The sequence below is a fragment of the Pituophis catenifer genome, unplaced genomic scaffold (genome assembly GCF_029215685.1).
Source record: "Pituophis catenifer annectens isolate HBS135680 unplaced genomic scaffold, rPitCat1.0.hap2 SCAF_4, whole genome shotgun sequence".
NCBI lineage: Eukaryota > Metazoa > Chordata > Lepidosauria > Squamata > Colubridae > Pituophis > Pituophis catenifer.
The window spans coordinates 49569824-49593112 of NW_027256884.1; the positions used below are offsets into that span (position 1 = coordinate 49569824).

General features: G+C 42.0%; 1 protein-coding gene across 2 annotated transcripts in view; it reads right to left on the reverse strand.

Annotated features, from left to right (window-relative positions):
- Positions 1 to 23289, reverse strand: part of CTPS2 (CTP synthase 2) — a 159796-nt gene that overhangs the window by 109495 nt on the left and 27012 nt on the right. For both annotated transcript variants that reach the window (XM_070943707.1, XM_070943708.1), the window contains exons 2-4: positions 14440 to 14645; positions 11351 to 11521; positions 9785 to 9885 (exon numbers count right to left, since the gene is read on the reverse strand). In XM_070943707.1, the coding sequence (XP_070799808.1) occupies positions 9785 to 9885; positions 11351 to 11521; positions 14440 to 14605 (438 nt within the window). In that variant the 5' untranslated portion in view covers positions 14606 to 14645. The remainder of the gene's footprint in view (positions 1 to 9784; positions 9886 to 11350; positions 11522 to 14439; positions 14646 to 23289) is intronic.

The window sequence follows — 23289 nt, forward strand, 5'->3', positions numbered from 1 at the left end:
CTATAAAGTCCATAGAGATCTCTTTCCAAGGAACATGGGGATTTGCCACTGGTTGCAGTAGTCCCATGGGTTTCTGATAAATACTGAGGTGGGGAGGCATAAACGAGGCCAATTCAATTAACCATAACCATTCCTTTAATTAGAACAATTAACAGCAACGGCTGGATCTCTACAACAACTACTAACTGAGGAGCTAAGCAAATCTGACAGGGTTTGACAGCTCTTAATATATTCAAGCTGTCAGCGTCTTATCCAATGAGCGCTCTCCTCATTCCCGCCAGAAGAGCGCCCTCGCCTGGCGGTGGCTGACACGCATGCTCCAACCTGTCAGTACATAACACCCCTTTCCCCCGGAATGGCACATGCGTAATCGCGCAGGTATGCCGGGCGGTGACGGCTCCTCCCTGAACGGCGTAAACTGGTCCCGGCAGTCGGAATGGGTGACTGGGTTGGAGAATCGGCGATGTTGGGGAACGGAGGAGTTAACCCCTTGTCGCCCAGGGTATCAAGCGCAGCCGGTTCCTTCCGCACAGGTGAGTCCAACGGGAGTGACGGAGGTAGGTGGTCAGGCATGCGCATGCACACTGGTGGACTCACAGGAACGGGCGAGGATCGGGGGCCAAACTCCTGCGAGTCTGGCAAACGCCGTGCCCTCAACTGGTCAATGTGCCTTCGCCACAGACGGCCATCGGCCAGGAGGACAGAATAAGAACGTGGTCCCGTAACCCCTGAAATTTTCCCCGGAACCCAACGGGGGTCGCCACTGTAATTTCTAGCATAGACAGGGTCCCCTTCGATGAAAACTCGGACCCCACCCATGGAGTCCAAGGGCAACTCAGGGGAATAGGTTGGATGTAAACGATCTAAGGGAATTCGCAGACGGCGGCCCATAAGCAGTTCCGCCGGGGAGCGATTGGAGACCGGGCAGGGGGTAGAGTGTTGCGTCAAAAGGTAAGTGGCTATCTTAGACTTCCAATCCCCTGACCCCAACCGACGGAGGGCCTCCTTAGCTGACCTCACGGCCCTCTCAGCCAAACCATTTCCGGCAGGATGAAACGGGGCCACACGGGCATGGCGAATGCCTAGTGCTCCCAAAAACCCCTGGAAAACAGCAGATGTAAGTTGAGGGCCATTATCGGAGACAATGACATCAGGAAGCCCATGGGTAGCAAACAATAGGCGCAATGCCCGGACAACAGCGTCCGATGATGTGGAAAGCATAGGCACCACTTCAACCCATTTAGAATAGGCATCTACGACAACCATAAATGTATGACCTTGCATAGGTCCCGCAAAATCAACATGCAGACGGGACCAAGGAATGCGGGGGGACTCCCACTCCCGAGGGGGGGCGGCTGGAGCAGACGCTCGCGACTCTTGGCAGGGAGAACAGTTAGCGACCCAATTTGCAATATCCTGGTCTAAACCAGGCCACCAAACATAACTTCGCCCCAAGGCTTTCATACGGGCGATGCCCGGGTGACCCTCATGCAAAGAAGATAAAACACTCCCCCGCAAGGTAGGCGGTATAATGACCCTCGAACCCCACAGCAAACACCCCTTTAGAGTAGTCAGTTCAGTCTGGCGGATCTTGAAGGGCAGGAACTCAGGGGCAGTAGGATCAAGAGGCCATCCTCTCCGAACCCAGTCAATGACTTGTGAGAGGATTTTGTCTTTAACGGTGAGCCGCGCCACATCCGCGGCAGTGACGGGGAGGCGGTGGTCGTCAATCAGCAGAACAGCAGCGACAGGTGCGGGGTCGTCGACCGGCGAGGAAAGTGGGCAACGACTCAAGGCGTCCGCGTGGCCCAGTGCCTTACCGGGGCGGTGTAGGAGACGATAATGATAAGCCATCAGGAACTCGACCCATCTTGCCATGCGAGGGGAAATGATCTGAGGGGTTTGTCTGTCCCCAGCCAGAATACCAAGGAGAGGCCTATGGTCAGTCACGAGGTCAAACGAACGGCCATACAAGTAGTGGTGGAAACGTTTGACTCCAGCCACCAAAGCAAGAGCCTCCTTATCGATTTGGCCATAGCGGCGCTCAGTTGGGGAGAGTGTGCGGGAAAAATAAGCAATTGGAGCCTCAGAGCCATTGGGAAGGCGGTGACTGAGGACAGCCCCGACGCCATAGGGCGAAGCATCACAGGCAAGGGTCAACGGGAGGCAGCTATCATACTGGATCAACAGGTTGGAAGAAGTCAGTAAGTCCTTAACAGCAGCAAAAGAAGCAGCCTCCCGGGGGCCCCAGGACCAAGGCGTTTGAGTCTTAAGTAAACGGTGGAGAGGCTCAGCGAGAGTGGCCTTGTGAGGAAGAAACATGTTGTAAAAGTTTAAAAGGCCCAAAAAGGCCTGCAATTCAGACTTGGATTTAGGAGTGGGGGCCTCCTTGATGGCACGTACCTTTGCCTGAGTAGGGTGAATTCCCGCAGCATCTATCTGGAAACCCAAGAACTCGACTTGTGAAGAGCCAAGTTGGCACTTGTCGCGCTTCAATTTAAGGCCAGCATGCTGGAATCTAGCTAAGACCTGCCGCAAACGACTCAGGAGCTCGTGGTCATCTTTCGCTGATACGAAGACGTCATCAAAATATGGTATTACACCCGGAAGTCCTTGTAACAGCCGCTCTACCAAGCTCTGAAAAATTCCAGGGGCAACACAGACGCCGAATTGCAGGCGGTTGCATCTGAAGGCGCCACGGTGGGTAACTATTGTCTGGGCCTCTGCAGAGGCTCTGTCCACCCGAAGTTGTTGGTAAGCTTGCGCCATGTCCAACTTGGCAAACACCGCACCGTGGCCCAAAGAGTGCAGCAAGTGTTGTACCACAGGAACAGGATACGGGTTGGACTGCAACGCCTTATTTAATGTCGCCTTATAGTCGGCGCAAATTCGAAGGGAGCCGTTAGGTTTAATTGCCAGCACGATGGGGGTCTCCCATTTAGCGTAGTCCACAGGCTCCAGGACCCCTTGACTAATTAGTCTATCTAGCTCCTGATCAACCTTGGGCAGGAGTGCCAGGGGAACTCTTCTAGGTTTGAGCCTGATGGGGGCCACCCCAGGATCTAGGCTAAAAGATACAGGGGAACCTTTGTAGGTACCAAGACCCTCGCTGAATACGTCAGCGAACTCATCAAATAAGGAGGCAAACTTATCCTCGCTAGTCCTATTAACCCCCGTTATGGCCAGACCCAGGGCATCAAACCAATCCAACCCTAGGAGATTGGGCAAGGAGCCGCTGACAACGATGACTTGCAGGCGGCCACTAAAATTGCTATATTTCACTCTAACGTATCCGCGCCCCAAAATGGGAATGGAGTTACCTTGATAGTCCCGTAACCTAATATTGCATGGGGACAAACGGCGTTTTGAAAATTTGGGTGACAGGCGTTTAAAAGTGCTCCATGACACTATGGACATTGAGGATCCCGTGTCAACTTCCATTTTACATGGAACACCCTCAATTAACAAAGTGAGGAAAATTTTTCTTTTTACGTCCCCACTGGCCTGGCCAACAACTACCTCAGGGCTGTGCGTGTCTCGATAGATGGTAAAACACTCTCCCCCCCTGGGGCCTTGTCTACCCTGTGGCGTGGCTTCCCGGGGAAATGGTCTATTAGGCTTAACTGTGGATGGTTGGCCGGCTCGGCAGACTTTGGCTATGTGGCCTTTCCTGCCACATCGCCTGCACTCTGCGTTCCTGAATCTGCAGGAAGACCGGTTGTGGTTACCGCCACAACCATCGCACCAACTTTGAACCTTCCGCTTCCCGGGGTCCCGATCCTTCTTAGGCGCTGCCTTCAAACGGCTCACCCCTTCGTCATCTGTGGAGTGGTCTGAGTCGATGTCTTCATGGTGAACAGCTGACGCCTGTTTCGCTAAAGAGGGGCTAGCAGTCTTCTGCATTTCGTTCGAGGACTTATCGGATAGCTCGGATGCACGGGCCTCATCAATTGCCCACTGCAAGGTGGCGTCCATTCTGGCCAACAGACGGCGTTGTAGATTAAGATCTCGTACCCCGCAAATTAATTGATCCAGCAGGAGGTCATCTAAGTCTCGGAATTCACAATACAAGGCGGCTGTCCTTAATGCGGCCATGTATTGGTTAATCGTTTCCCCTTCAGCCTGATATCTGTGGCGAAAAGCATAACGCCTAGCAACACGGGAAGGCAGTGGGGCATAATGTCCTTTCAACTTGGCCATCAGAGTATCCCAGGGTACGTCCTGAACCCTCAGGGGCGCTAATAGAGCTCTCGCAGTCTCAAACATCTCATGACCACAAACGCTGAGGAAAACGGCTTGCTTCCGATCACCCGGTAAAGCCTTATAGTCATTAGCTGCTAAGAAACAGTCAAACCTGTCTAGGAAAGAGTCCCACGTCTCCTGCGTCTGGTTAAAGGGCGCAAACATCGTTAGGGTGGCCATGGTGCCTGGACGGTTGCCTGAGGCTCTTACTCTGCTTTCTGGTATGGTTAACAGCTCGGTGACAGCTGAAACGTAGTTGCTCGATTTGCTGCCTCACAATCCCACCTTCGTCGCCAGTGATAAATACTGAGGTGGGGAGGCATAAACGAGGCCAATTCAATTAACCATAACCATTCCTTTAATTAGAACAATTAACAGCAACGGCTGGATCTCTACAACAACTACTAACTGAGGAGCTAAGCAAATCTGACAGGGTTTGACAGCTCTTAATATATTCAAGCTGTCAGCGTCTTATCCAATGAGCGCTCTCCTCATTCCCGCCAGAAGAGCGCCCTCGCCTGGCGGTGGCTGACACGCATGCTCCAACCTGTCAGTACATAACAGTTTCCCTGGTTGTTTTTTGGCTGATGCACACACTGGGCAACTGGCTACATAGCTTTCAATGTCCTTTTTGAGAGATGGCCACCTGAATTGTCGTTTGACCAGATGTAGGGTCTTTACAAAACCAAAATGGCCTGTGGCTTTTGAGTCATGGCAAGTTTGTAAAACCAACTCCCGCAGGGGGGCAGGACATACAATTTTGCCCCTGCCCAAGCTAGCCTGTCCCTGGAAGTGCATTGTACTTTATGGGCTGCTAGCCTTTTCTCATCTTTTACAGCAGCTTTCAGTTTATCTAGCACTTTCCAAGAAATGTCTGGTTTGACTTTTTCCTGGTTCTTTGTGGTTACTATTGCTGCTAATTGGTTAGATCAGGTCAGATGATTTTAGGTCTAGGCACTGTTGTATTGTTACAGTCGGGATAGGGCATCTGCTAGGAAGTTTAGTCCCCCTGGGATGTAGTGCAGAGTGAAGTTCAAATGATTGAAATACTATGCCCAATGGGCTTGTTTGGGGAATAGCTTTCATGGGTTTTTTAAAGCTTCTAGGTTCTTGTGATGTGTCCACACTTCAAATGGATGTTTAGACCCTTCCAGGAAATGTTGCCAAGTTAGCAATGGCAATTGTATAGGTTTTCTTCTCCCAGACTGCCCACCTTCATTCTGTGTCCGTTAATTTTTTGGAGATGTAAGCAGAGGGCTAAAGGGTTCTCTGGGGAGTTTTTTTGCATCAGCACAGCCTCAACGGCCATGGCACTAACATCTGCCTAAATTACAAAGGGAGCATCTGGGTTTGGGTGTTCCAGCACAGGTTCCACTGCAAACAGCTGCTTGAGTTTTTCGAATGCCGCTTGGCATTCCATAGTCCACTTTAAGGGTTGCCTAGGCTTGGGTTTTCCCTTCCCCTTCATTTTCAGAAGGCTTGAAATGGGTAGGGTGATTTAGGCAAAAGCAGGAATAAATTGATGGTAAAATTTTGTGAATTCCAAGAAACTTTGGATTTGCTTCCTTGTGCGAGGGGGGGGGGGAATTCCAGGACTGCCCTGACTTTTTCTGGGTTCATTTCCACTCCTTCCTGTGAGATTTGGTATCCCAAATATTTAATTTTGTCTGTATGGAACTCACACTTTGAAAGTTTAACATACAGCTCTGCCACCCACAATTTTTTTTAACACAGTTTGTATGAGCTGAACATGGTCATCCTTCATTTCAGAGTATATCAGAATGTCGTCTAAATACACCAACACGCTTTTGTATAAATGCAGGACTTTGTTTATTAGCTGCATGAACATGGCAGGAGCTCCTTGCAATCCAAACAGAAGCACTCAGAATTTGAAACACCACAGGGAGCAGTTGAAAGCCACTTTTCACTCATCCCCTTCTTTAATTCTGACTCAGTAGTACGTTTTGTGTAAGTCAAGTTTTATAAAAAAAACTTCCCCTTGGCTAAGTGGGCTAGCATGTCCTTCATGAGTGATAGGGGATATAAATTCTCCACACAGACCACGTTAACTCTGTGGTAGTCCATGCACAAGTGGAGAGGGCCATCTTTCTTTTCCCGGAACAGGACAGGGGTGGCTACCCAGGGTCTGGCCAGCTGGATGAAACTGCATTGTAGGTTTTTATGTATGTATGTGCGGAGCTCTTCCACCTCTCTGGAGGTCATGGAATGCAACTAATTTTTCCACCAACTCTGGGCTCACCATGCATCTGAGGCAATCCCACACCTTCCCCTGGGCGCCTGATGATGGCACATTCAGTTCTACTGGGATGGTGACAGGGTTCACATGTGACTTACTAGTGGATTGTCAGAGTCAGTGTTGCTTCTTTCTGGGGTGGCTGGAATTCCTCGCTCCCCATAGTCAGGAGGGGATAACTCAACAACTTCAACCCCTAATGCTGTCTTGTGGGGTCTTGGAGTGGTTTTCCCCACCTTTTTCCCAGAGTTGGCACTGAGTCTGCATCTTGAGTCGGCAGTTGGTGGCTCGGTGACCTTCCTTCCTGCACTTGAAGCATCTGGCAGATCGGCGTTTGGGGCTGAGGTTGCGTCTGGGTGCTCTCGGGACCTCCACCTTTGCAGAGGGGGAGTTTTGCTTTGGGATCAAGCCAGGTCTATCTCCACCTCTTTGGCTACCACTGGCGGAGAGTGTGTGTGGGGGATCCCCGTGAGATGCAGGTGTTATATATATTATCATTGAGCCCATTTTGAAAGCACTCTCATAGGATGTCCTCCGGCTAGTCGGCTAGTCGGCCAGCTGGCACACTAGCTCATGAAACTCTTGGTTGTACACTGCTACTTCCCTGCAATCCTGATTGATGGTTTTGATGCGGGTTCAGGCCTTGCGTTGGGTGAGTGGGTCTTTGAAGCACTTGCAGAAGCCATCATGAATCGGTGGAAGCTTTGGAGCTCTGGCACATCGTCATTGTGGAGGGAGACCATCCACTCTGCAGTGGTGCCTTCCAGGGCCATGGTCATGCACCGGACCTGAGCTGCTTCACTGGCCGGGTCGGCTCTGTACTTCTGCATATAATTCCATACCTAGGTGAAGAAAAACCCCAGCCGTTTTGGTTCTCCTGCGTATTTAAAGCCCAGGGCAGGAGGCCTTGGCAGGACAGGACCCCGTTCTTTCACAGATCCAGCGTTCTTGCCGTCTCCTCCGATCAGTGGCACTGTGATGGCGGCTGTGACACCGTCGCTGGGCATGGTGGTGTAGACCACAGGCAGAGACTGTACCACCACTGGGATAGTCTGCAGGTTACCCATCTTGCTGGGCAGGTTGACCGAAGGGATGGTGTGGATGACGTGCAAGATCTGCTGCCCGCCACTGCCCTGCGTGGACGCCAGGATGGAGCCGGGCGAGAGCACGGCAGGGATGGCTGAAGAGGAGCCCAGCCCGACGGGAAACATGGAAACCACGGGCATGAGCAGCTGGTCACAGAGTTGCCTCAGCAAGGACAGAGCTGGATGAGACTGCCATTTCCCTGTTGTGACCACCTGCGCTGCAACGCCATCTCCCACAAGCCCCAGTGGGGTCAAGACTCTGCTAGCTGAGCAAGTTCTTTGGATTGCTGGTTCTCAAAGGCATCTCTAACACTCTTCAGGCTTGCTCCACCAGGTCTTCTTATTCATCCACCTCCACTGGGAACTCCTCTTCATTCTAACCTCTGTGACACTCCTGTCTTCTGGCTCCATGGCTTCCCCAGGTGTACATTATGCTGAGGCTTTTTTCTACCACATCCTTCTCTTTCACTGCCAGGATGATCAACCAACAGAGCTTCAAAGTTTCCTCACATTCCCCACCCATTCAAATTCCTCTTTGGAGCGATACAATTTGGCAGGGTGACCCCTGCAAGCTCCAGCTTTCTCCAGGCCACTTTAATGGCTTGTCATTTTTTGCTCAGTCCCCTCAGTAGACACCAATCTCCTGGTTAACCGCTATAGCAGCGCTTGTCTACTGTCAGACTGGCCCCAGCTACTCTCTATGAAACAACGATCCTTGAATCTATAGGGTTTAAAGAAAGGTACTTTTATTAGAGATGTATTCTGACCCAGCTCCCCAAACACAACAAACCCTCTGAAGTTAACTCAAAGATTCCTTTATTAGGAGCACCAGCAGCCCCGGAAAAAAGTTTCTCTCTCACTGCAGGCTAACAAGTCTGTCTGGCCAGAAGATGAATGGTTGTCTGCCACATCTATTCATCTCTGCCCCCTGCCACTTATCCCCAGAGCTAGGGTGGGGCTTTGCTAGAAGCGGTGGTTCTTCCTTTCCAAGGATCAGCCCACAGATTTCCACTGCTCTCCTCTCCTCTGCCTTATGCGCATATGCGCATTAGGCATTGGACCCAGCTGTTCCTCCTCTTTCTCATCAGCCATTTCCAGACCTAGGGGCTGTTGACTCTCCATCTGAGGGATGACAGATGGCCCAGGCTCCACCTTGGGAGCTTGGCAGATGGCTCAGTTTGCCATCTCTGGTTCCTGTTAGTGTCAATACTCTCCAATTCCCCACAGCATTCTTTCACACCTCCAGTACACTTCCCTTCCCAGATGCCTCCTCCCCACTGCTTATGACAGTTGCTAGTGACTTAAAAGAAAGTGAAGATGAGCAGCTGACACATCCATTGGAATTCAAAACAGGAAATAGTCAGATAAGACTTTAGTTTCTCAGGCAGTAAAAGAGACAGTGGAAGATTTGTCTATGGAGATTCTCAATCATCCAAGTCATGGTTATTCCAAAGGTGCTTTTTTCCAAAAGCAACTGGACTTTCTTATTTTTTTCTTTGAAAACATTTTGCTTCTCATCCAAGAAGCTTCTCATCACTCCAAGAGTTAGAAGTGAAAAGCTTCTTGGATGAGAAACAAAATGTTTCCAAAGAAAAAATCAAGAAAGTCCAGTTGCCTTTGGAAAAAGTACCTTTGGGGCAGTTGAAGATTTATACCTTCATCATACTTGCAAGATTCTCTTCATATAGTTTTATAATAAAACTGGATTAGCTTTCCAGTCGTGTTTCCTGTCTGATCTATCTGGTAAGACTGACACATATGAACGAGCAAGTTCATGACTTGGGGACTCCTTTGGATTTGCAGTTCCCGCTGAAACAGCAGGTGGAAGCTGCAGTCATGACGGCCCATGCCCAACTTCAATTGGGGCATAGTTACCCCCCAGCCTTAGGTGAGAGGATTTTATAGCCATTTTAGTAGCAGTTCTAGCTTTCTGGAATGTCCTCCTGCTAGTTAGTTCCTACATTAATTGCCTTCTGGAAGCAGCTGAAAATAGAGCTCTTCTGGAAAGTGCTTGGGACTAGATAGCAGGAGTTTAGGTTATTTTCTATGCTGTTTAGAGTTTTTATATTATTACTTTAATGCTGACCATGGATGTTTGAATTGTATTACTATAAACCACCAAGTGTCCCTTGGAATTATAATCAAGAATAAATACAATAAATAAGCCTTTGCTCATAGCTACATACAGAAAGTTCATACTCACTTCAATTACACATATCTGTGGTTCTTTTTTATCACCATCCACAGGAACTTTCGCCTGATTCATTACCCATTCTTGAACAGCATCAGTAATATGAGGTACAACTACAAGCCAAATAAAATATTAATGCAACAAAAAATTGGATATACACTATTTCACGGAAGTGTTCCAAGTATTAAAGTTATAACTGCATTTACAGCTACAGCACAATCTTTTCTTGAGTTCTTAGAAGATTCTATAGTAATATGATCAAATGAACTAGTAAGAATAAAGTTGCTATGTGAATTCTTAGAAACTTATTTACTATTGAATGATAGAAATAACTGCAACTTGAGTAAGAATACTTGAATATAACATTTAACAATATAGTGCAAACATAAATGTATCAATAGCTATCTGGTAACCAAGGATGGCAATTTGTATCTTCCAAAAAGTACTTTAAAAGGATTGAAATGAAAACATACATGGGAAAAGAATGAACTCAATTCTATATATAATTCTGAATACAATTCTGTGAGTGACAATCATTTCTCTAGCAAATGACTAGCTATATGTTTGAATATTGTTCCAGTAAGCATTGTACTGTATGCAGGACTTCTTCGAAAGGAGTTAAGGAAATTCTGGGCAGTTAGACTTGTTATTGGGATACAATGAAGTGAATGTTTTCTCATCTGTACTGGCTTTCAGTATACAATATATGAATACGGAGCTTAGGAACATTATCAAGTGACTAATAATACAGAATTCTGGAGGTCTTTCTCTGGGTATATCCATGAAATGAAGTCTAGCTCTCAGCTATTAAGGAGAGTGCCTTTTTAGCATGGCATGATTACTTTCTTCTTACTGGGATCAATCTGAGTCCAACTATAATCTTATTATCAATTTGTTTAAGTAGTTTAACATAGGTTAATTAGTTTAAACCACAGGTGTCAAACTCGATCACATCATGTGATGTATCGTGATGTATCACAACTTTTTTCCTTTTGTAGAGCTGGGGTGGGCGTGGCCTGTGCGTGACTCATCCGGCCTGTGGGCTGCCAGTTTGACAGGCCTGGTTTAAACAGTTATAAATTATACTTAAACATGCCCTTTCCTTAATGACTTTTGTATTTTAGTTTTTTATTGATACTGTAAAACAGGAGTCCCCAATCCCCAGGCCATGGACCAGTTATCAGTCCATGGTCTGTTAGGAACTGGGCCATAGAGCTGGAAGTGAGTAGCAGGCAAGTCACTCCACCAAAACCATCCCACCCCCCCCCCCGTCCCTGGAAAACCTGTCTTCCACAAAACCGATCCCTGATACCAAAAAGATTGGGGACTGCTGGTCTAAAACATTCAAAGAATATGTTTAATCTTTGAAAGTTATATCACATTTTAACAAGACAGTGAAGTATTTTGCAATTTGTGTTAAGCATTGAGTTTTTTTAATAGTTTACTGAGTAAACTAGAATTGACTGGTTTCTACAAATTTACCACCATGGATTACTGAGAAGGTGAATTGGACAATTACATGCACTGTATCTCAGGAAAGAAGTAAAATAATTTGCATTTTTTAAAACACAAAGATACCTTGAACAGTTTTTCCCAAGTAATCTCCATGCCTTTCTTTATTGATGACATGCTGGTAGATCTTCCCAGTAGTGATGTTATTATCTTTGTAAAGGCTAATATCTAAGAATCTTTCATAGTTTCCCAAGTCTAGATCAACTTCTCCACCATCGTTTAGTACAAAAACTTCACCTGAACAAAACAAAGCAGTGATTCTGAAACATATAAAATACTTGGCAAAATATGCTATATTGCATTTTTACTAAAATACAATAGACATTCTACTAAATAGTACTCCTTAGTAGTAGGAATAGAAAATTAAGGCATTTCTAGGGTAACTTTTGCTTATAAACATGAACTCAGAGTCCAACAGATTTACTATTTACATGTATAATCATATACACACAGAGAGCATATCAACTGTATATATACAGTACATATACAGTAATATATGTCATGTAGTCCAATCATAAGCATATTTAGTCAAAGGTAAATATTGCTTAATTAAATGAACACACTTTTAATAAAAATGCTTATGACTGAAATCTAAATATCTATGGAGATTCTCAGTCTTCCAGGTCATGGTTGTCCCAAAGGTGCTTTTTCAAGAGGCAACTGGACTTTTTGTTTTTTCTTTGAAGACATTTCACTTCTCATCCAAGAAGCTTCTTCAGCTCTTACTGGATGGTGGGGAATGAAAGGATTTATACTCCTTGCAGAAAGCTGATCATTTGCATTCTTTTAGCGAGTTGTTAAGGTCACCTGAAGGTTTATCTGTGTCATCAGGGTCATTTGAGTGGTGAAAATGGGTGTGGAGCCTTCTTGGAACTGTTGAAAGGACTGTGTGGTAGATTGGAGATAGATGATGTCATATCCCTCCCCCTTTGTTGAGAGAGGGTTGTTCAATTTTGACATAGATGGCCTCTTTGACCCCTCTTTCAAACCAGCAGTCCTCTCTTTCCAAAATGTGGACTTTGCTGTCTTCAAAAGAGTGGCCTGTGTCTTTTAAATGCAGATTTAAAATGTTTAATTATCTAAATTCACCTATTTTTCCTATAAGAATCAAGTTATATATTGGATTGGAAAATTATTTTTTCTGAATTAACAAAGAAATCATAAGATTTGATTTTACATTATTACCACTAGTTATATTTTTACACTGCATTTTTATAGGCATATAGATATGTTTTGCATCTCTATGATAAATTGTAATTTGTATTTCAATACTAAAAGATTGAAATCAGAGAGATTGCACCTTATGAAATAAATCTAGTTTGGCTTAGTGGTTGAAGAAACCAGGCTAGAATCTGAAGACTGTGAGTTCTAGCCCCACTTTAGGCATGAATGCAGCTGGGTGACCTTGGGCTAGTTACCCTCTCTCAGCCCTGAGAGGAAGGAAATGGCAAACCATTTCCAAAGATGTTGCCAAGAAAACTCCTACAATACAAAGAATGCTAAGGAACTGAAAAGAGAGTAGAAAAGAGCAAAAAAGATGGTAAAGAGGTAGCAGAAATCCAAACTTAAAATAAGAAGTGATCTGACCACAAGACCTATTAAATAGTTAAAAAGCCTGTCTTTTAGAGGTTGGATACCGCATCACTGGAAATTTTCAAACCAAGTTAGACATCCATTTGTCTGAGATATTGCAGGATTCCTTCTATGGCAGGAAGTTGAATTATTAGAACTCTGGAGATCTTCATAGCAGTAAATATTATGTTGCATAGAAAAAACTAATGTTCATTATCACATAAAACAATCACATAATATGCATGAGACTAAAGTTTAGAATTATAATTTGTATTACCTATATTACCTTTCTGACTGTCAATGGCTTCTTGCATTTTGTCAGTTATGTATTTGGGAGGAGGAGAAGCTACTACTATTCTACTATTAATAACAATAAACTAAAAAAGCTTTGCATCAGGACTCAGTATTACCAGACATTATCAGTACCATGTCTCCTACAATAGCAATAGCATTTAGACTTATATACCGCTTTACAGTGTTTTACAGCCCTCTCTAAGCAGTTTACAGAGTCAGCATATTGCCCCCAACCATTTGGGTCCACATTTTACCAACCTTGGAAGGATGGAAGGCTGAGTCAACCTTGAGGCTGGTGAGATTTGAACTGCCAAATTGCAGGCAGCCAGCAGTCAGCAGAAGTAGCCTGCAGTACTGCACTCTAACCACTGCGCCACCATGGCTCATCAACAACCTAATCAGGGGTGGGTTCTAAATTTTTTTACTACCGGTTCTGTGGGCGTGGCTTATTTTGTGGGCGTGGCTTGGTGGGGGGTAATGTGAGTGGCCAACTTTTTTTTTTTTTTTTACTTTTAAAAGCATTTTTTCTACAACCTTAAGAGGTTGCAGAAAAAAATGCTTTGAAAAGCCTCTGACGTTCCCAGCTGAGCCGCGGGATCATCAGAGGGTTTTTTTTTTCTTTTAAAAGCATTTTTTCGGCCAAAGAGGTTGTAGAAAAAATGCTTTTAAAAGTTAAAAAAAAGGCTCTGATGAGGTGGGCGGGGTAAACGAGCAGCGACCAGGCCGGGGATCGGTTCGGGGGCGTGGCCAGCCAATGTTATTACCGGTTTTCGAAACTACTACAAATTTTTACTACCGGTTCTTGCGAACCAGTGCAAACCGGGAGCAACCCACCACTGAACCTAATCTACAAATTAATATTAATCTATAAATAAAACCAATACAAACCAATATTAATCTATAAATAAAAATGTATGCCAAATCCTTTGAGATGGTCAAAATTTCATGGGATCTATGGAAAATCAAACAGGTTTTGATTTTTTTAGGGGATTTATTATTATTTCATGGGGACACATATTGTACAATCTTGTGATTATGATTACCACCTGAACTCTCTATTGCACATGACTATGGCAGGCAGATGTTTTCAAATACTGTTCAAAATAAGGGCCTTAAAATGCCATTCATGACCATCAGATTTTATTCTCTACAGGCAGTAGAATGAATAAACTATAACAAGGTTGAAATAAATAAAATTTATATGTGAATATTTGTGCATAAAACGGCAATGGAATTAATAAAATATATGTTCTGGAATTCCATTTTGTAAAAACATTTGTCATAAATACCATGTTCATATGGTGAGAATGTTCCAGCATCTATGTTAATGTAGGGGTCTATTTTGATTGCAGTTACTCGGAGGCCACATGATTTCAGGATGGTACCTATGCTGCTTGCAATAATTCCTTTGCCAATACCCGAAATGACACCACCAGTTACCAGGATATATTTCATGGGGAAATTATGGATATGTTGTATCACCTGAGCTGGAATCCTAAAAATGAAAAGGTTAGATACAGATATCTTTATTCACACAGGAAGTAACTATCATAGCATATAATATGCATTTAGTACAGTACGGCTAAAATTAAGAATTAATTTAAGAAATTAAATAATGACAAGTACATTTATTTGTAGTTATATATATTTGCCATCAAAATAAACTGCAAATGACAAATAAAATAGTAATAGCAATAGCATTTAGACTTATATACTGCTTCACAGTGTTTTACAGCCCTCTCTAAGCGGTTTACAGAGTCAGCATATTGCCCCCAACAATCTGGGTCCTCATTTTACTGACCTCGGAAGGATGGAAGGCTGAGTCAACCTTGAGCCTGGTGAGATTTGATCTGCCAAATTGCTGGCAGTCAGCAGTCAGCAGAACTAGCCTGCAGTGCTGCATTCTAACCACTGCACCACCACAGCTAAAGGTTTACCAGTTTAACAAATAGTAGAATATTTAAAAAGAAGATGCAGAGATGTAAGATACATGCCACTTCAAGCAAATGTATTTTTAATTCATGGAACTGACTAGAAGGGATTTAGAAATAGATATGCAAGAATGCCAGTGAAAATGTATGAATGGAAAGTGTTATTGCAATTCCTGTTAGAAAAGAAAAATACAATGTTAGGGATCCTGAGAAAGAAGACATTAAAACAGCCAGTGTATTTTTACAAAAACAAATGACATACTTTGAATTGAAATTGTGTCCTGTAATTTCAGGTCAATTTAGTTTTCTTGGCAATAACGTAAAAGAGGTTTACACTGCTTTCATCTACGACAATGTTTCTCAACATTGGCAACTTTGAGATTGTGGGCTTCAACTCCCAGAATTCCCCAATCAGCAAGGAGTTTGAAGTTTTTCAACATCTTTTCTAACCCAGTCTGCATTTTTCATGGAAGTCTCTCATCAAAGTACTAATCAGGCCCAGCATCTAGGTTCCAAGGTCTGGCAGATGCTGTTATGCATATCTCCTGGGAGCTTAAATGAGGAAAAATAATTTTGACTGATCATCTCTCAAACAGGAAATTGCAAAGATGAAAAGTACAAAAAAGTGCAAATCATGTGTTCAAGACAACAGCTGAATGTCAAATATCTCTCTTCTTTCAGATTAGGAAATGGTAAACACCAAGCAGTCTCAAAGAAGTTTTGGTAGCTGCTAAGTGGTTAGAGGAGGAATATAAAAGATACTTCAGCAGCAAAAAGAAGTAAATTTGCCAAAGATGATAGATAATGAAGATAAGAGAAGGCTTAAAGTAGTTAGGCCAAGAGAGAGTCTAAGTTTGTTTGTCTCCAAGGATGCAAGGGCTTCTGGGCTGTTCTTCACCTTTACAAACCAGCTTCCAGAATAAGAATTATGAGACACTCCTTTGAGACAATCTGCTGGAAAGTGTTTTTAGTAGACTTTCATTTTATCATGCATGGTAGAAATGTTTGCATTTGCTGACACCTACTGAGAAAACAAGGAATTGCATATCATGAATTTTACAAATTTTTCTTATTTGTCAAGCAAAGGCAAATAAAAGCAACTAACTACAGTAGTACCCTGGTACTCAACTGCTTTGAAACTCACTGAATTTGATACTCAATACATTTTGACGAGAAAATTTTGTCCCGGTACTTGTCGTTTGTTTGGTATTCAATGCTTAAGCTAGAATTTGTCGGTGTCTCATGACTTCTTACCCTTTCCAGATGAAACAAAGATGATGCGTTAATTATGTGGTAGCTCTTGCCTGTACACATCCCCTTGTAGTCTTATCTTAGCTTCTGTAATCATTTTGTGTATTTTTGCAGTTTTTTCTCATCAGTACAGGTAAAGCAAAGTTTAACTTTTATTTAATCTAAGTATTTATTAATTTTTAGGTTTATTTCTCATGTAAAGTAATGATAGATAATCCTATCATTTTACATATTGCCTTAAAATATGCATCGTCTTTAGTTTGGGAATGCATTCAATTTATTTGCATTATTCCTTATGGGAAAAATTTGTTTGGTACTCATCATGCCTCCTAGAACTAATTAACAATCAGTACCGAGGTAACACTTATAGACTTAGATGCAGGGGTTCTTCAAATCCACCTTGGTCATGAGCATGGAGCAAGAAATAGCAAAGGGACTAGTATTCTCATCCAAGGAAGATATATATATATACATAAAAGGTTTTAGCTTGGAAAAGTGACAGAATGTGATAAAGTTTTACGCACTTGCATATAATGTAAGGAAAGTGAGAGAAAAATCACTTCATCTATATCATTATATTAGAACCAGAGGTCATCCTGTGAAAGCACTTCAACACCTATTGGGTAATTAAACTGTGAGGATTTTCTAAAAGATACAATATCAGTTGCACAAATCAATAGCTTGAAAACAAAATAATATAAACTCAAAATGGAAAAAATGGAAAAGGTTGTTAATTGCTTCCAGGCATATATTACATCCAATATCTGAGGAAGTATATCTTTCAACACCCATTCCTGGAGATTAACACTGGGAGGGTTCTTATATATGTTGTGGGCTTTCCATGGTCAAAAGTCTAAATCAGGTGGTCAAACTCAAGGTGCTTAGATCTGGCCCACAGAGCTGCCCTGGAAACAGTGAAGGACCGACCCATGGTATCTCTGCACGTGGCCCTCCCAGGCTCCATTTTCAGCCATGAGAGCTGCACCCCTCTGCCAACAAAAATGGAGCCCGGGGAGGAGTCACAGCCAAAAATGGAGCCCGGATGGGCCGCATGCGGCCTCCCCAGGCTCCGTTTTTGCTGACAGAGGGCTGCAGGAGACCATTGCAGCCGAAAACGGAGCCTCGACAAGTGACATCGAGCTGGCCATGTCCCCTCCCCAAGCCATGCCTCCCGGGACCCCCGACATGAAACACAACCCTGATGCTGCCCTCAATGAAATCCAATTTGACACCCCTGGTCTAAATCATTACTGTTTAAACATAACAGTGGACTAAATTTATCTAATCAAGAGAGATTTTGTTTGTTGAATTCATTCAAGACTGATCTACAAACTGACTGATGGGACAGTATGATAAATCATCTCATAAACTAGAAAAGGACCAAATATTTTGAAAAAAAATTCCATTAAACAACTGCATGATAGATATTAAGCTGATTAAAGATTTTCATTATGAAACGATTTAAAACATCACAATTGGATTTCTGTATTAAACATAATGCCAAGTTAGTGGGGGTTTTTTACCTTCTTTGTCCCCTTTTCATTAATCCTCCACCTCTATTTTTCCATAACTTTGGATCTTCTTCTATTAAACTTGATGGAGCTTCTTTCCTAGGAAATGCTGTATAATTTACAACCCAACAAAATAGCAAAAGCACTTACATATACAGCTTCGCAGTGCTTTACAGCTTTCTCTAAGCAGTTTACAGTCAGCATATTGCCCCCAACAATCTGGGTCCACATTTTACGAACTTTGGAAGGATGGAAGGCTGAGTCAACCTTGACCGGTGAGATTCAAACTGCCAAATTGCAGGCAGCCAGCAGGCAGCAGAAGTAGCCTGCAGTACTGCATTCTAACCACTGCGCTCTTTAAATAAAATAAACCTCAAACCATTACACCAGTTGGTGCAATTAGAAGATGACTACAATATATATAGGTCAATATATATTCTCCCCTTACTAAAGAGATTGCCAGGGAGGACAGACGACTTTTATGTAGGCTTTCTCCTCCAAGACTCAAATCCAGCTACCACGTGGGCAGTGGCAAAATTCTGTGTCGCTGCAATGTCCACAAGAAAATAACTGGTTACAGAATAATAGATGTCAACTGGTGCCTATTTTTTTGGAGATATCGATAACAATTATTGGAAAAATACATTTACTCACATACTTATCGGTTCTCCACTCATGTAAATTAGGGAATGACCCTGATGGTTTGAGATTGTGTATTTTCATAACAGGGATGTTATTATTCATGATTAATGTCAGTATTATTTTTAATTTATTGTATGTCTATTGCTGGTCGAGCACTGTAATAAAGTTTTATTCATTCATTCATTCATTGACTACAGAGGTTCCTCGACTTACAACAGTTCATTTAGTGACCATTCAAATTTACAATGGCACTGAAAAAAGTGACATGACCATTTTTCACACTTATGATCATTGCAGCATCCCCATGGTTATTTGATTTAACAGTCAGATGCTTGACAACCAACTCACGTTTATGGTGGGATTACTGAATTCATGTTGACTGATGCCAATGTAAACATTGATCCCCACTCCTGGTTTAAGATACTTTGTGGACCTAATTTATCTATAAGGAAATAATTATCAACAAATCAAATGCAATCATATCTACTATGTGCCTAATATATATTGCACTTGTACTTTGACAGATATTTCAGATTTATTTGGAAAATAAACAATCCTTTGGAAAAAATCAATTAATGATTACAATTATCTAGCTTTCTGAGAGCAATTGATGAACATTTCTGAGAAACATCTGCCAAGACAATAGACTGCTTATTAACTACTTCTACAAGAAGTATTTTTTAAAAAAGCATTTCACTGTTAATCTGAGAGAGTAATTTAAACAATTACAATTAGTTCCTATGCATTTTATTCAAAATTGGACATCAATTGCTCTCAGAAAGCTAGATTGTCACAAGTAAATGCCTTATTCTCAAATGAGGAAAATGTATATCCACAGAATATCAGGGGTTATTTATATATCCTTCCTAATGTATTCATATGTAACCACTCCCATCCATTACTCCGCCTCATTGATATAAAAGGGGATGTATGGACCTCCCACTTGCTTCTATCTACGATCATTCAGAGAATATAGAATGCCTACTGTAAATAAATAGTGCTTTGTTAAATACTTAGTTCCTGAATCATTTATTGAGTCTGATCCTCAAAATTACGCAACAATCTGGTAGCAGAGGATGGTTGGACTGACTCAATAAAAAATTAGATATGCCTAAGAGAGAAAACTCCAGAAACAAAAGAGAAAGACCCAACACCAGGGCACACAATAAAGAGATGGAAACGGATTAAGAAATGATCGATGAATCCACAACTATAATAACAAAAGAATCTGAAGACTGCGCTACAGACAACGAAGAGATAATCGATGAAACTGATGACCAAGAAGAGAACGAGATAGAAAACAACGAACTCAGATCAGAGATACTGAGACTATTGAAAAGCCAAAAAGATGACGAAAATCTCATTGCGAACCTCCAAGACATCATAAAAAACAGCGGAGCAGCGAGAGAAAAACACATCGTAACAGATGAATCTAAAGAACTAAAAATGGTGAGCGAATTGCCTATAGATAAGAATATAACGAAAAGGAAGACTAACGGTCCCGCACAAAATTTTGAATGGCAGCCATCTTGGTTTCAACAGACCACTAAGGTGAGCGAAGCAGAGCCAATCAGAAAACAGAATTCAAAACGTCTGGCGCGAAAAGCCCTACATAGTGTAAAAAGTAAAAAAGAAAAAAACTACTCTTCAGAAGAATCTGATACAGACATCGAAGAAACTTCAATCGAAATGCAAATAGAATCAGCAATGAAAACTCTCTTTGCAACATTCGGCCCAAATTTAAAAATTACAAAAGAACCAACGAAAGCTGGCGATCAAAGAATAAAGAAAAGACAAGCAAGCAAGCAAACGTCTCGGAATCTACCCGCTTCTATTCAAACGGCGAGAACACCAACGCCTGAGCCCAGAGAACCCTGTAAATACTCCCCCACGCCGCAGACGATTCCAGGGGCCAGAGACCTCAACAGGAACAACTTCAGCGAAAAGAAGCAAGCGCCAGTCGTCCCCTGGACACCCAAGATCGAACCGGAGACCGAGTCATCGGAGGAAGAACACTACGAGGGAGCTACAGCAACGAGAACCTCTCCCGACAGCTTCAGAAGCGAAATGAGCAACGCACATGGGCAAACACACGCAGACAACTACGGAGGACATGAAGAACAGAGAGAACCATTCAGACTCGTTGCGAGCATACCCACACCATTCTGCAACTATCAACATTTACAAGATCATGGACAACCTCCAGTTGTAAGTAATGGAACAAATAATATTGGGAACTTGCCCAATGATTTCCCAAAACTGAGAATAGATGGTATTAATTTACAGGAATGGTGTCAACAACTTCAGGTTGTTTTTCTAAAAGAGAACTTATTATTTTTTATAACTAACCCCCCCAAAAGGCCTTGGACTCTAAAATTGGACTGCCTGCACCACAGAGCATTCTACTTATTAATATCTAGTATATCTCCTGCTATGTATCATAGTATTAAGCATAACTTGACTGTCTCAGAGATTATTCACTGCATGTTTAGATTGTTTCATAGTGAAAGTGTAGCAACCACTACAAGAATGTCTAAAGATTTCTTCTCAGCTAGGATAAAACCTGGGGTTACTGTAAGTAAACATTTAATATCTCTAAACAAAATCAGAGCAGAGCTACATTTAAGGGGAGAGATAATTTCAGATCAAACAATGAAAAGTGTTATCATTAATTCATTAGACCCATCGTGGGATAACTACATATCACATTTAGACACAATTAATTTGGGATACTTATCCATAGAAAATTTATCAAATAAGCTAATAGCTGAAGATAATTTAAGAAGCCGCTGTAATACACACATAGAACATAGACAAAGTAAGAGAGTAGTATTTCAAGAAAAATATCGAGAATCAATTGAATGTTATAATTGTGGATCCAAAGAACATTGTAGAAGAGATTGTCCTAAATTTCTTAGAGAAAGACAAAAACATGACTATAGAAGCAGATATCATAACAGACAATCGTCTATTGATAGACATAGATATAGAAACTCACCCAATTTTAGAGAGCGTAGAGGGGGCAGAGATAATTCAAGAGATAGAAAGTCTGGATCATTAAATGGATTAGATAAACATAATATAACTAACATACAGGATTCAAGGGATAATGCTTTGCTCATTGATTCTGGGGCAACTAATCACACAACACATGACAAAAAAATACTATCTTCCTTTATAGAAGATAAATTTGTAATTAAGGTAGCCAATCAAGAAAAAGTCCAAGTTATTGGAAGAGGAAATGTAAACTTACCCGGTCTAGGGAAAATAGAGGGGGTATTGTTAATACCAGAAATACCTCATAACATACTTAGTGCAATAAAACTAAGTAGAGATTCTGACATAAATATAGTATTCTCAAAAGGAAAAGCAACACTAGAGAAAAACAAAACAAATTTGGGTAGTGTGGTTATCAAAGGGGGTCTACCATATTTATCACAGAAGAAAAATGGCTACACAATATTGATTCAAACATGGAAGATGACACTAACATAGAGAATGAAGACAATAGCAATAGTGACAATGAGGAACAAGAAACAAATCATAATCACAAAAACACATCTATTAATGACACACTCAATAACAAAAAACCTACGATTGGAAAACCAATCCACGATGAATGTGCACATATATTACATAGAAAGTTGGGACATGCTAGTTTTCCTGTAGTACAAAAAATGATTGAACATGCTGAAGGTGTTAAAATAAAAAATTGTAAAAATTATTTGGAATGCTCAGTATGTAAGTCCTCAAAACTCAGAACTAATCCCAAGCCAAAGAAGGCAACAAGATCAACTAATCACATTTTTGATCTGGTACATATGGATCTAGTTGGTCCATTAACCCCATCAATCACATATAGAAAACGATATTTTCTAACTATTGTAGATGACTATAGTCGTTATGGATTTGTCTATACTTTGAAACACAAAGATGAAACATTTCAAAAATTTAAAGAGTTTTACAAACGTGTAGAAACACAGCATAATATTAAAATAAAACAAATCATGACAGACAGGGGATCTGAATTCATGTCAAAAGAATTCTCCCAATGGCTAAAAAACAAAGGAATGCTACACTTCACATCTAGCCCTTTCTCTGCATTCCAAAATGGAGTGGCAAAACGAAAGAACTCAACACTACAAACCATGATTAGATGTACATTAGAAGATGCTGGCTTAGGAAAACAATTCTGGTCAGAAGCACTACTATATTCCAATTATACTCAAAACAGAACTTGGTCCAGCATCGTAAACAAAACGCCATATGAACTAATGTATAATAGAAAACCTAAGATAACACACATGCACATATTTGGAGTCACAGCGGATGTATACATACCAAAACAATTGAGGCGTAAAGGAGAGAACGTATCCAGAAGACTTAGATTCATGGGATACGAAACAGGCACAAAAGGGTACAGATTTATTGATAATAACGACAAATTCATAATTTCTAGAACAGCTGTATTTCATGAACAGGCCAATTGGTCTAAAATACATCTTAATGAGATATTCCCAACTACAAAAACAGACACTGAACATCAAGACAAAATAGATAGAGAAGAACTCAATCACAATGCACATGAAAACAAAAATAAAACATGTACAAATAGTCACCCCAGAATAAAAACAGATTCATTGACAAAAAAGGAGGCAAGATATCTACACGATAACGATAGCAAACCAGAAAAAACAATCAGATGTAACAGAAATCAGGTGCCAAGTAAATACAAGGATTACATAATGTACATGAATAATGAAACATCAACACCCAACACATACGAGGAAGTATTAAAGCTTCC